The following is a 14,689-nucleotide window of genomic DNA, read 5'->3' as shown; positions in this document are numbered from 1 at the left end:
GATATCGTGTTTATTTTAAAAAGAACGGGATTTTGTAATCGTTTTAAAAACTCGCGCATCTAGCATTTTCTCATTGTTTTCTCAAAACTTTGAGAGATGGTCAATTGCGCAATAACCGCGCAATTGACAATATGACATTCAATTCTACATGGGGATTGAGTTTATGTAATATATAAGCTACAGACGGTTCAATGTTTATGAACAACTCTTAAATTTAAATTTTATGATGCCTTTTCGAGTGTAGTACCCACTTGGAAAAAGATCTTTATGCACATTCAACAAAACAAACTATGTATAGGCATGCATGCACCAGTTTAAGCGGAGCTCCCAGCGGCCCGAAGGGCCGCAGAGCAGAGCCCCATACCCATAGAAAGTTAACAGAACCATGCTTTTGGTTTTTTATGGTCATCATGGCTAGCAGCATGGTTTGAGGGGGCGCGCACGCCCTAGCGACGATGTTGCCCCAAAATGGCGGCTATACTCCAGAAATAGGTTGGTAAGGTTAACGAGAGCTTACATCTTTTATATTGGATATCCATGTTATGGTCAATTGACAGCTGTCAAAACAAGGTATCCGCTGACCAGTATCCCGGGACCATATCGCGGGCTCAGATGTAGAACTCATCGGGGTAGAATGTTTTTTGAAATTTACGGCTGGCCAAGTTATGGTTTGCATTGGATCGCGGGCTGTAGTGCTATATTTTTTCTATTAACGGTCAGTAGATTCGGATTTACAAAAAGGGTAAAGTTAATAACCGCTTTTAGGCTTGGCTAAATCTATTTAATATCTTACATTTGCTCTAAGTCAAAGCTTTGAGATCGAAAATGAACAACGTTACGTATCTTGATTTTCCTAAAACAATTTCTAAACAAACGTTTAAACGCATGTCGAAACTTCTGGTTAAAGGTGAGATAAATGCAGGGATTAATTCCACTGTAAGCAACCATAAGCCAAATAAAAAATAAAACGAAACTTGAGGTTGTCGTAGTATCACCCCAGAAATGTAACACAACAGAAATATTGTAAGGAAACCAACACAGAATAAATAACAACACAATCATTATCATCATCTCGGTAACTTTTCTAGCTGTTTTCATTGCTTCGGCTTGTCCTTGATTCTGATTGGCTCCTTCTCCTGGTATCTTACGTGACCAAAGTTTGTAGCATACAATTGCGTAAAGAACTGCCATTATAAGCGACGATAAGGCAGTGTTCAGAGCGGCTGAAAGGATTTGAAAAGTTATCCACTTAGTCATAAAATTACAGTAGTAGTATTGTTTACTTTTTACCAGCAGTTCGTTTGCAAGAACGTCTGTTGAAGAAACTGCAGACCAGGCCCATAATAACACAATGATTTTTTTTAAATGCCGAGATATAGGTGAAGATTGTAAAAGTCGAGTAACAGCATAATAGCGTTCGACAGCAATTGCCACGAGGATCCATTGTGAAAAGAAGGGTGGAAAGAATATAAAAACAACAAACACTTTGCAAGTGATCTGACCGAGAAGTCCTCCAAACCACCGGCTGCCTAATCCTAAACTGTAAGGGATTAAACTGCTCACCAAATATGTCACCGTCATTAATAGATCAGCACAAGCTTGGTTCAAAATCAAATAATTGGTAACGGTCTTCATAGAGTTATCTGTTCGGATAATGTGAATGATGACTGAGTTGCCGAATATTGACGCCAGAAATATGATGACGTAAGCAGCATACAACAGCCATAGGAATTGGAAGCCTGTTTCTCCAAAGACGCCTGTCTTGTTGTCTGAAAAAAAAACAATATTTGTCATTTATAAGTTGATTTAAAAAATGATAGTAATAAAGATTCAACATTTCATGCATTCACTTGGTTAAAAATGTTCGAAAGAGGATGCACCTAATTTTGTATGAATTGGAGGAAAATATTTATTTTCGCACGTGACGAATTTGTTTTTAGTTTTTAGTAGGCCTTTTTATGTAGCTTTACTTTGATATTTGAAAGTTCTTTGCACATGTTTCCATGCACATGTCTGAAGAGAAAGATAACGTGCAAATTCGCGTTTTTCATGTCATTGCATCTCGTAAGTATTCACTCACGTGCAGTAATTCTCTTCTTCTACCCATATTACCTTTTCGGTCTGGTCGCGTGCACTCTTTCCGACAGCCTTTCTCGAAACAGCCGTGTAACCAAAGATACATACAGCTACGTTATGTGACGACACTTGTATGAACGATTATCCATTATATGACAAAACGTCTCTAGTAAAAATAGATTTAAGAAAGAAGTATTTGAAATTGAATCTGGTTACCTCTGTTAAGGCCAAGACTTCCATTGTTACGTAATCCACAATTGATGCTACTGCAATTTGCTAAAAACGTCAAATTCATCTCACCAGTTCCTCTTCTGCCTCTGTTCTCCATAAACGTCGACTAACTATAATCAAAGAAGATTTAAACCATAACAGTGAAATCTTAACTTTGCGAACTTGAAGCCGGACAAACTGCACGCAACGAAGTAAAGTTCATTTTAAAATCAATTACAAAATCGCTATGAAAGAAAAGCTTCTTTTCTTCCGGCATACGAAAAAGGCGCAAATTATTTTTTTAAAGCTGCCACTAACGATTCAAAATTGAAACTCTGAAGTAAAAAAATTTATACGAAAATTGCTTTTTATACATTTTTTAATATGTAAACAACATGTTATTTTTTATCTTGAAAAACACAAATGTAACTAAAGGTAATTTTCTTTCGCCCGGGCAGTGCTTCATGATGTCTGGTTTTTGGTTCATCTTTGAGAAACCTGTGCATGCCTTGTTGACTAAATCAAGGGAAGGAAAAAAATAGAACAGAAAAGGTAATAGTGTATCAAACTGTATTTACAAAAGCAAAAAAAAAACATCTGCTTTTGGTTAAAAGTGGGTTTCCCGCTGCTTACTTTTAACGAAACGAAACCTGAGCTTTTAACTAATGGTGTTGAGCATTAAACATTTTATTCTTTGCTCACTGATATCCTACCACCGCGTCAAATGATCTACGTGTGGTAGCAATTTAATTCCGAGTCCATCTACAATCCCACGACAGCTTATACAGGGTATGTAAACGTTTGCTCTGCAAGTTTTTTTTAGTTCCCTGGGGAAGGTTTTTTAATAAAACCGAAGTATTACGTAACGTGATTTAGGATTTCCATAGCTAATAGTAAAGACTACTAAGTGAGGATGTTGTAGGTATATGAGCCCCTTCCCTTTATATCACGTCAAATATTTCAATAAGTAAACAATTTAAGTATTAGCTCACTCCCTAACCTTAAGAACAGCAGGAATGTGTGGGTGCTACCAGATACGACATTCTTCCTGCGGCGTCGAAAGAACAAACAAAAAACACGCTTTTCATATTCCGTGATGAAAATGAAATTGCTTAATTATTAATTTAAAGTGGTTTTTACCTGTTTTATTGGTACAAAACCCTGCATGTGTGATAGTAAGATTTATTTTACCCAATTCATTTTTTACTATAGTTATCAAACTAGGTGAGTGTTTACATATTAGTCCAACTCGTTTTTCATAAGCAGCAATGGAAGACGCAGGATGCTCAGACAGACAAAAAAAACAGCTCATCGGCAAACAAACAATTTTGCCCACCTGTTGGAAAAATTCAGCTTGACAAATTTAGCAGTTAGTGTAAGATAGAACCGTCACACTTGACATTTGCTGCTTGCGATAATCCAACGAAACAACCTGAGATTTCGACTGATCTGGATTTTCCAATATCATATGCGAAAACAAAAATAACTATTTTACCGTGCAGGTTTCTATCGATTATGCATATCAACTATGTATGGGCGTTAAGATGTGCACTGTATTTTTTCATGAATTACTTAACGTGCTTAACACCGTTTTCAACATGTTATTTAGCACAGTGACATTTCCTTCCCGCAGATCTATCCACGCAGTTGGAACTACGTTAGCAAAAGAAGCCCTCGGCTAAGTGCTGTTGACATATTTTTATTCTTGGTTTTCACGTGACGTCATCAAGAATCTAGAATCCAGAATCGCAAGACTAGCTCCTTCACTAGCTATTGGACGTCATTGATATATATAGCATTCTCCTTTTCACACCACACGACATCAAATATGGTCCCCATAAGGCTGTCACGTATACTTAAAAAAATGCCTTATCCTGTGATTTTCAACAATCCGAACAGTTCAGGTTTTGCGAGGGAAGTGTTTATGAAAATGTTTACTTGTTCAAAGGGGTGATCTGACCGCTTTTTGAATCAGAAGTGAACTTCAGATGTTTTCATTGATATCTGGCCGCCATGTTGGTGCCCAAGAAGTTGGGCACCAGCATGGCATTTCTATACTGTGTTCTCTAAATTTGTGTGGAACATTTTCAGGGATAACTCGAGTACAGAATACCGTACACACTTGAGACTTAGACAAGTAGTTCATATAGTAATTTTCTACAACCTGTTATAGCGGAGCTCCCGCGCGCGCCAAAGGCAGGTTAGTAAATAATAAGTGGGTTTAATAACCTACTGGTAAGGAAGAAAAATCTTTATTTAGAAAGTGAGCTCAGGTTTGAAGGTAATACAGTTTCTTACTTAATGAGAGTGATACAAAGATAAACTTAACAAAAGTTTGATGACAATCCGCTCATGTGTATACATCCTCAATTTTAACAGTTATCCTTTGGCGCCTGACAGATGTTAATTCTACTCTTTTCTATTTTTTGGAATTAACTATCTTTTAATCAAAGAAAACTTTTGTCTTCCCAACCCATTGTTACATAAATTTCCAACGAATTGTACAGATGTAGCCCTACTCTGCTTTATGCAACTAACTGTCTACACAAAACTCGACGCGCAGAAACACTTTCTTACAATTGTTAAGAAAAGTGAAAAAGATTGTTAAATGGTTGAATACCTGACAGTTATAACAAATCTGAGCGGGTGTTGAATAAGAATTGCAAGCGAGACGAGCGAAACTAGGGAATAGAATACTATTTGTAAAGTAAAGTTAGACTTTCTGGGCAAGCATTTCGTTGATTTGCTGTTGACAAACTTCCATTAATTAGTTTTAAATTGTTTTTATCAAATAATAAATATTCAATATGCATTATCTAGTTCAAAAGGCACAAGTCAAACCTTGATGCCATATTTTATTTTAAAAGCAACACATACGATAGTTTGAAAGATGTAATGTAAATCATGCCGAGTGTGGTGGGAAAATGGTTTTCCTAATTGTCGTAAAGGCGTTGCAAAAATTAGCAACCTTTCACAGAACCACACATTACAAAACATCAAATTATTTAGGACGATGTAATTTGCAGAACTGGGAGTTATAAGGTAGGCAAATTACAGATATCTTCAAACCAAATTGAATTGTTTCAGGAAGGGATTTTTGGAAATGAAAAACGTATCGTAATTTTAGGACTTCTATATCTACTTGTATCATCAACTGTTAAATCAAATTTTGTTAGTTATGCATTTTCTAGTGTAGAAACTACATGCAATTTTTTTTTAATGAAAACGTTCTATCAACCAAAAATTTAAACCATTATAAATAAGCTATATATAATAGCTATGGATGCACCAGTTTTATCTTACGTTTGCTCCAAGTCATAGCTCTGAGATCGAAAATGAACAACGTTACGTATCTTGATTTTCCTAAAACAATTTCCAAATAAACGTTTTAACGCATGTCGAAACTTCTGGTTAAAGGTGAGATAAATGCAGGGATTAATTCCACTGTAAGCAACCATTAACCAAAGAAGAAATAAAGACAAACCGGAGGTTATCGTAACGTTACCCCAGATATGTAACACTAAATATATGTTGTAAGGAAACCAACATACTATAAATAATAACAAAATAACAACCATCATCCGGGTAACTTTTCTCGCTGTTTTCTTTGCTTCGGCTTGTCCTTGATTCTGATTGGTTCCTTCTCCTGGTATCTCGCGTGACCAAAGTTTGTGGCATACAATTGTGTAAAGAACTATCATTATGAGCAAGGGTAAGGCAGTGTTCAGAGCGGCTAAAATAATCTGGAGTTTTATCCACTTAGTCAAGAAATTACAGTAGTAGTATTCTTCGCTTTTTACCAGCAGTTCGTTTACAAGAACGTCTATTGAAGAAACAGCAGACCAGGCCCATAATAACGCAATAATTTTCTTTAAATGGCAAGATATAGGTGAAGATCGCAAAGGTCGAGCTACTGCATAATAGCGATCGACAGCAATTGCCACGAGGATCCAGATAGAAAAGAAGGGTGGAAAGAACATCAATACAACAAATAACTTGCAAGTGATCTGACCGAGAAGTCCTCCAAACCACCGGCTGCCTAATGCAAAACTGTAAGGAATTAAACTGTTCACCAAATATGTCATCGTTATTAATATATCAGCACAAGCTTGGTTTAAAATCAAATAGTTGGTAGTTGTCTTCATGGAGTTATTTGTTCGTATAATGTGAATGATGACTGAGTTTCCGAATAGCGACGCTAGAAAAATAATAACGTAGGCAACATGCAGTAGCCATACGAATTGGAAGCTTGTTTCTCCAAAATCCCCAGTCGTATAGTCTGAAAAAAGAAAATTTGTCATAAATAAGTTGTCGGTCTTTTTAAAAAATAAGTATTTAATTTGTGGTTGGAAATGTTCCAAAGGGGGCGCACTTGATTTCATATGAAATTGAGGGCGGTAAGTCCAGCGCCGCGGTTTTGTTGTTGTTGTTTTGTTTTTTGTTTTTGTCTTTGGCAGAGGACGTTTCGTCGTTTCGAGTGTAAACATATAATCAAAGATAAATACAGCTAAGTTATACCGCAACACTTGTACGAACGATCTTTTTTTAACATTAAAATGGTGTGTCAAAACATCTCCAGTAGAAAAAGACTTGAGAAAGAGAAGTATTAGAAATTGAATCTGATTACCTCTGTTAAGCCCAAGGCTTCCATTGTTACGTGAGCCAAAGTTGATGCTACTGCAATTTGCTAGAAATGTCGAATTCATCTCACCAGTTCCTCTACTATCCTCCATAAGCGTCCAATATCTATTGAACCATAACAGTGAAATATTAACTTTGCGATCTTGAACCGAACATACTACACGCAACGAAGAAAATCACTATAAAAGAAAAGCCTGTGTAGTCTAGGCTTGGGGCATCTTTGAGAAAATTATGCATGCCCGGTTGGCTAGTAGAAAAAAAATCAAAAAAACACTTTAAATTTTATTTTTAAACGTAGCACCAAGGAGTAATAGGGGAAAATACATGGTTGCGCGGAGATATGAAAGTTATCTTTGAGTGTTCAACGCGATATCTCACAAGTTAGCGCAGCGAAAGAGTGAGATATCGAGTTGAACACGAGAAGAGAAGAGGGCGTATGGGCCGTTTCTTTTCATGATGATACATATCTTAATTAACAAACACTGCAAGTATTGATACTTTCAGAATAACTGCAATTAGGCTTTAGTAGATTGTGCTAGCATAATTTTTGGCATAATTGGAGCTAAAAAGCATAATTTGTGAAACGAGCACTGCCACGGCATAATTAGCAATTTTTAGCACTTTTTGGAGCATAAATTCATAAAATTTAGTAAATATGGTGTACTTTCGACAGAAATAAATGAAATTTAGGTAGTTTGTTTTTGCAATGCGTGTTTTAGCTATACAATTGTGATTGTTAAGTCGTTGGAGGCATTTTACAAACGGTTCATAAATTTACAACAAAAGTTTATTTGAAAAACATCATAATTTGGTGTCGTTATTGTGCACCTATGAGAATCTACGTCATTTTGAGAGCATAATTTCGGAAATCAGAAGCATAATTTGGGAATTCTGACATAATTTTTGCATAATTTGGCAAATTTTTGAGCACTGCTAGTAGCATAATATCCGCATAATATGCCACTTTTAGGAGCACAATCTACTAAAGCCTAACTGCAATGTGTGAAAGCAATCAGATACAGCGTGCTTCCTGTGGCGTCGAAATAATAAATTAAAACAAAAAACACACTTTTCATATTCCGTGAAAAAAATGAAATTTGCTTTATTATTAGTTTAAAGATGTTTTTAGAACGTACTGTATTTTGTCTGGGATAAAGATAAAGAAATGTGCGGTGAATTATCCAAAACGTTCGTTTTAAAAAAAATGTCTGTTCAACTTATTTTACCTAGTTCATTTTTCTGAAGTTATCAAACTGATAAAGTGTTAACTTACCAGTAGAACTCGTTTGAGTCGTTTTTCAATAACAGGAATGGATGACACTCGGTGCTCAGACTCACGAAGAACGTTTCCACGGCAAACAAATAATTCACCAAAAACGAACAATTATTTGCGCTTGTTGGAAAATAGGAATCGTTAAACTTGTCATTTGCTGCTTGCGATAAAAAGAAGAAATAACCTGGGAGATTCACTCATCGAGAAATTTCAATATTATATGCAAACACGAAATATCTTATTTGACAGTGCAGGCGGTCTCTATCGATTATATATATCAATTATGTATGGGCGTTAAACTGTGCACTGTTTTTTGTCATTAATTACTTAACACCACTTTCAACGTGAAAGGAACATATCTTTCGCACGGATCTTCACAAACAGCTGGAATTGCGTTAGTAAAAGAATCTGCAGCTTATTGTTTGCGGAAAAAAATGTACTGTTCTTGTTTGAAGTCTAAGTAGCATTGTGGATAAAACAAAAATTCCAAATTCTTTGGTACTAATTTAATTACGTACATTGTTAGAGTTAGAAACTGTCAAAACAAAATGCCACGCGTGGGTGCATCGAATATATTCCCTGTTGTTTGCAGCTTTCTTATCTGAACTTTTTTATTAAAGCTAATTTTAAAGACTCTTTACTTTTTTAAAATAAGCGTTTTAAAAAATACTAGACTATGTTTTAAATTTTACGCTGTATTTATTTTTCGGGAGAAGGCAAACACTAACGTTGGAGGGAGCGACAACAGATTTGATATACACTTTGTAAATTACAGAAACAGTTATTATTAAATCGATTCGGTTTAATAACCCACTTGTAAGGTAAGAAAAACTATTTAGAAACCTTTAGAAAGTAAGCTCTGATATATAAGCGGGATATATTTATTTTTTCTGGGCTTATTGGGAGTGATACAAAGATAATATTAAGTTAAGAATTGGCTTATGCTTATGCATTGTTACTTTAAGCAGGTATAGTTTCAACGGATAATTTGCCACCTGGCAGATGTAAATTATACTCCAGTAATAATTGCCAGTGATTCGGAATTGTTGGTACCAGTCAGGATTATATTTCTGGATTAAACTATATTTCAATCAAAGAAAAGTTTTGTCTTCTCAATTCATCGTTACAAATGTGCAGTGACTTGGTCAGACTCACTCGGCTTAATGCAACTAACTGACTGGAGTAAACTCGACGCAGAGAAACGCTTCCTGATAATATTAGGTAAGGTAACAAAGATTGGTCATAAATGCCCCATTCCCTCTATGGCGTTTGCTTGCAGGGAATCAAGGTAGTTGTATTCATCGTTGCTAAGTCTCGCGCATTGTTTTATGAATAAAATTACCATGATTCTCTGCAGGCGCGCGCCTTACAGTAATAACAAACTTAAAATCTGCACGAGGATCGATTAAGAATTGCAGGCGAGACAAGCCCAAATAATAGTCATAGTCATATTCATGGTCATAGCATTTTCTTCTTTAAGGCGCAATGAGGTAAACCTATGTAAAGCACCAACCCGTGAAACAAGACCAGACCACAACACCGGGAACTCCATGCCCTACTCTTTGCGATAAATGCGTGGGTTCTTTAACCCCCCCCCCCCCCCCCGATAAAACACTGAAAGTGCATTAGATGGGGCCTATGGTTTATCGTCCTTATCCGAGAAGACTAGAACATTTATGTAATTGCAAAGGCAGCACGTTCTCCTCAGTTATTTACAAACCCTGAGTGTTGATCCGGTCTGGGAGTCGAACCCGGGACCTCCCGCACAACAGACCGGCCCTCTACGAACTAATCGGTCGGCGGTTTTAAAGAGATAGTATAGCGTAAGTGAAGTACATTGTAAGACTTGGGGAATACGTTATTGTTTTTGTGACACAATTAGTTACCATAAAAACAGTATAATTTTGTAAATACACCCATTATATAAGTTTAATTGTTAATAACTCAAACAATAGTTCGGTGACCCCTATTTTGTATTACTAAATTTTGATCCGCACAACAAGGTGTAACTTTTTGCAAAAATTAAACAAAATCTGTAAATGGGATTCAGAGCCACCTTAAATTTTCATAAATTTAAGGTTGCTCTGAACCCTATGAACAGATTTTTTTAAAACTTTGCAGAAAGTTGCATCTTATGCTGTTGATTACAATCCAATAATAAAAAGGTGGGTCACCGAAGTCGTTTGTGAGTTATAAGCACTTTAAGAGTGTGCCCGTGAGAGAACAGGGCAGAACCAGGTAACAAGTGATACAGCTCATATCACCGATTTCGCCCAAACTTAGCATAAATGTTGGGTATGGTGAGCTATTTACTGTGGCAAAACATTAACTCAAAATATTTTATTCCCTTCAAGTTATGGCACCTTTTGAAAAAATGGCCATTTTTCACTAATTTATGCATATTTAATTAGCTGACTTTGATTGACCAGTTCCACAAGAAAAAAAGACTTCTGAAAATAAAATTCACTGCGTTATATTCTGTGGTTATTAGGCTTTAAGTGCAATAATTCACTTCAACCGTCTGATTTGATTTCTTCTCCTCAAACGGTCTTTTGGAAGGTACACATTTCGTACAGTTGGAAATAGCCTTTAACTAGTGCCCAATATCTCCCATGAGCAACAACTTATATACATTATTCTTACATGGGTAATGAAATCCATCATTAAACTTCACAAAAATGCCACAAAATGTCTGGGGACTTCAATATTTTATTAGTAATGAGGAACTAAACACACGTGACTTAACGATTTCTTGCTATTTCATCAAAATTCACCGAAACACAAAAGCCATTTATTTGCCTCAATTTGGCATAAAATCGGTACGAAATAGCTAATCAAGCATAAATCTATAGATAACAATCAAAATATTGGCGAAGAAAAGGCAGTTGGGACATTTTTCGGAGCGTTTTCAGAGCCATATAATTCGGCAATGTTGTGATAGCAAATGTAAAAATAGCAGCGAAAGATTTTCTTCACAAGCTCGCTCAATTCAACATTAGGCACATCAAAGTTAAGAAACAAGAAAGTAATACTACATACATGCCACTTATCGACACACAGATGCTTCCTTTTGAAGAATTTGTTCTTCCTCGCTGCACTTCGATTCTTCGATCGATCTCAATTGACATGTACTGTTGCTTTGAGGCGCGATGAACTTAGTCAATACATCGTGGTTCATTCTTCGTGAAAGGTGTAAACAGGTTGTCAATAAAGTCATTCAAAGAGCTGTTCAAAGTTCACGGAAGGACACTTGTCTCAGCCAGTTTGCATGAAATAAATTTAACTAGAAAATAAACAGCCGCCATGTTGAATTTCTACCTTTGAGCCTGCCGTTTCAATCAGCGGTACGGCCGTTCACTGGGTATCACGCGTCCATCACGCGTGACCACACGCGCGATCATTTGCTTTTCCTCCGCGAGTGTTCGTTGGATGCGTTTGTGATGAAAATGAGAATATTTTCAAATTGTCGTAGGGAAAACAATTTCCTCCGCTACAGCTTGACGTGTTTATCGCAATGTGATGCTGAACGAACTCTAGGGTGCTTACCATTTGTTGGAGAGAACCGGTTGGAATGACCACTGAAAAATGGAAAGGCTTCTTTCCAAAATTAGCAAACTAACCGAAATAGATGTCGCTTACCATTTGTAGCTCAGTTTCCTGTTATTTCTTTCCGTTGTTGGGAGACTTGAAGGATGGGAGACTAGAACTGGGAAACCTTACAAATGGTAATTAAATTTCTGACGTTCCGTCAATTTCCGAAGAGATTTTCCAGAAAAAAAACTGTTCCATTTGACTTTCACCAAAACAGGGTTCTTGATTTTTCTGTTCAACGGTCGGCATGCACGAAAACCAAATCAAAATAATGGTTTATGTTCCAAAATGACGCTAAATGGCGGTATTAAACTGCTCCGACGTCTCGGCAATACTGCCTTTTTTTGGGGTGGCACCCTGAAGAAGGCAGTATTGCCGAAACGTCGGAGCAGTTTTATACCGCCATTTAGCGTCATTTTGGAGCATAAACAATTATTTTTAGCATAAAAGACGCTACACATAACTCAACAATGCACGAGGAGAAAGTTTTTATTTCTTTTATGAAATGTTAAAGAAATTGCGCGCGCTAAAACTCGTGACGTAAGCAGCGTGCATTATATACTACTTATTAACCGAGAGTGAGGTCATTACAGGGGAATCTCAGACCGAGGCCTTGATGTATTGACCGAGCGATAGCGAGGGTACGTTTTTAGCGCCACTCTAAACTGAAATATCTAAAAAACACCGAGGTGAAACTCGCTCTCGCTCTCTGTGGCTCTCTCGTCGCTCATACTAAAGAAGTATCGGTATGCTAATATTTTTCTTTCAGTTGTTGAAAAGATAGTTACATTTTGTCGGAATTTTTTGTCGTTCTCGCAATTGCGCTAGTAGCTTTTACTCACAACTCAAAAAACCATATAAAAACCGCCGAGCCAAGAAAATTTTTAATAATGCGCGGTCATTACAAGAAAATAATGCCCGCTCAGTAGCCAATCAAAGCGCGTACTATTGTAGCCATATAATAAAACTCGATAAAGCACGCGCGTGACGTATGCAGCGTGCTTTATTGAGCTATAATGAATTCAAACTGACCAATCACAGCGCGCGCAATTACTCGGACATTTTATAATTAGTTTTAATGCGGGGTTTAAGCACTCTACAAAAGTCTGCATTCGCGTCTTTGTAACTCACATAGCCACTTGAATTGAGTCGGTGATGAAGAAAATTATCATTTGAAGCCGCAATTCGTCACTTGCAATGTGGGCATTCAAGAGGAAAAATTTGTCCCCATAAAAGCCCTTTTCTAAAACAAAACTGCAGTAATGACGTTTATCGGTAAATGGACAGATGGAGAACTTTGTGGGATCCCGAAAAAGAGAGTGGGTACAAATTCAGTCTCCTAACTACCAAAGTGTAATATAATATAGACGATTTGAACAGAAGGAATAGATGTACACAGGCCAGGCTAACAACCTGACCGCCATTTCTTCGAATGTCCATATTCACCCCCTCCCCCACCTCCTAAAAAAGACAGAAACAACCAAAAAAACAATATAAATACTAGTTTTAACCTGATATAAGATGGAAAAACTTGCTCTGATTATTTAATGGTTTCCGACATTTCAGAGCTCAATTTCAGAGCATCAAAACCGATTGCATCGCATACATTACACTGCATCCAGTGTATTTCTCTTCAACTATTTAGCAAAAAAATTCAATGGAGAAGTTGAAAAAATTCTCACTTTTACAAGAAACGTACACTACTTATAAGGCTAAGATCAAGCCCCGGTTGTTCAGAGGGTAGATAACGCCATGCGCTACTTATTCCGACGAAAACAAACATTTGCGGAGGAAAAGCAAATGAACACGAGTGTGTATAGCTGTGTATAGCTGTGTTGGGCTATGTATAGGCGTGTATAGCTGTGTAGGGCTAGGCTATGTATCCCTTCTATGAATATCCCTATATAGGATTTAGTAAAACAACTATATGATGACTACACTACGTACTTGCCCCAGTGAACGCCCGTACCGCTGACTGAAACGGCAGGCTCAAAGGTAGAAATACAACATGGCGGCTGTTTATTTTCCAGTTAAATTTATTTCATGCAAACTGGCTGAGACAAGTGTCCTTCCGTGAACTTTGAACAGCTCTTTGAATGACTTTATTGACAACCTGTTTACACCTTTCACGAAGAATGAACCACGATGTATTGGCTAAGTTCATCGCGCCTCAAAGCAACAGTACATGTCAATTGAGATCGATCGAAGGATCGAAGTGCAGCGAGGAAGAACAAATTCTTCAAAACAAAGCATCTGTGTGTCGATAAGTGGCATGTATGTAGTATTACTTTCTTGTTTCTTAACTTTGATGTGCCTAAATGTTGAATTGAGCGAGCTTTTGAAGAAAATCTTTCGCTGCTATTTTTACATTTACTATCACAACATTGCCGAATTAAATGGATCTGAAAATGCTCAGAAAAATGCCCTAACTGCCAATCTTCGCCAATATTTTGATTGTTATCTATAGATTTATGCTTGATTAGCTATTTCGTACCGATTTTATGCCAAATTGAGGCAAATAAATGGCTTCTGTGTTTCGGTGAATTTTGATGAAATAGCAAGAAATCGTTAAGTCACGTGTGTTTAGTTCCTCAATACTAATAGAATATTAAGTGTAATACTCCATAATTTTCGAGCTTTTTTTTAAGTTCGCGGACACCGTACCTCACCGATTTCGCTGAAATTTGGCATGCAGTCTTGTTTTAGGGTCCTAACTACCAAATGGATATTAAAAAGTTTCAATTCTTTTTATTTTGGAAAATATCGAGAAGGCCGATTTGAAGCGTCCGTGACGGCCCGCCAACATGGCGGATCGAAGGTGTTCTTGTTAGTTCGACACTGAACCTGCCGTCACAGTTTCTCGATTATACTTGGCATAGTTATAAAGAACTATATTTC

The 14,689-nt window shown here is 36.9% G+C and overlaps 2 protein-coding genes across 2 annotated transcripts; both read right to left on the bottom strand.

Annotated features, from left to right (window-relative positions):
• Positions 1-768: 768 nt before the first annotated feature.
• Positions 769-2,395, bottom strand: LOC144650818 (substance-P receptor-like). Its single transcript, XM_078510579.1, has 2 exons — positions 2,293-2,395; positions 769-1,769 (listed from the first exon to the last, which is right to left on the bottom strand). Exons 1-2 carry the CDS (start codon positions 2,369-2,371, stop codon positions 790-792), a joined length of 1,059 nt encoding a protein of 352 aa, XP_078366705.1. The 5' UTR covers positions 2,372-2,395; the 3' UTR covers positions 769-789.
• Positions 2,396-5,585: 3,190 nt separating this feature from the next.
• LOC144650809 (substance-P receptor-like) lies at positions 5,586-8,305 on the bottom strand. Its single transcript, XM_078510567.1, has 3 exons — positions 8,201-8,305; positions 6,914-7,032; positions 5,586-6,565 (listed from the first exon to the last, which is right to left on the bottom strand). The coding sequence occupies exons 2-3, from the start codon at positions 7,017-7,019 to the stop codon at positions 5,586-5,588; spliced, it is 1,086 nt and encodes a 361-aa protein (XP_078366693.1). The 5' UTR covers positions 7,020-7,032; positions 8,201-8,305.
• Positions 8,306-14,689: the final 6,384 nt, after the last annotated feature.

The sequence above is a fragment of the Oculina patagonica genome, chromosome 1, assembly GCF_052425735.1.
Source record: "Oculina patagonica isolate OP01 chromosome 1, crgOcupat, whole genome shotgun sequence".
Taxonomy (NCBI): Eukaryota; Metazoa; Cnidaria; class Anthozoa; order Scleractinia; family Oculinidae; genus Oculina; species Oculina patagonica.
Note: the sequence above shows the minus strand (reverse complement) of the source record. Positions and strands in the feature narration are given on the sequence as shown.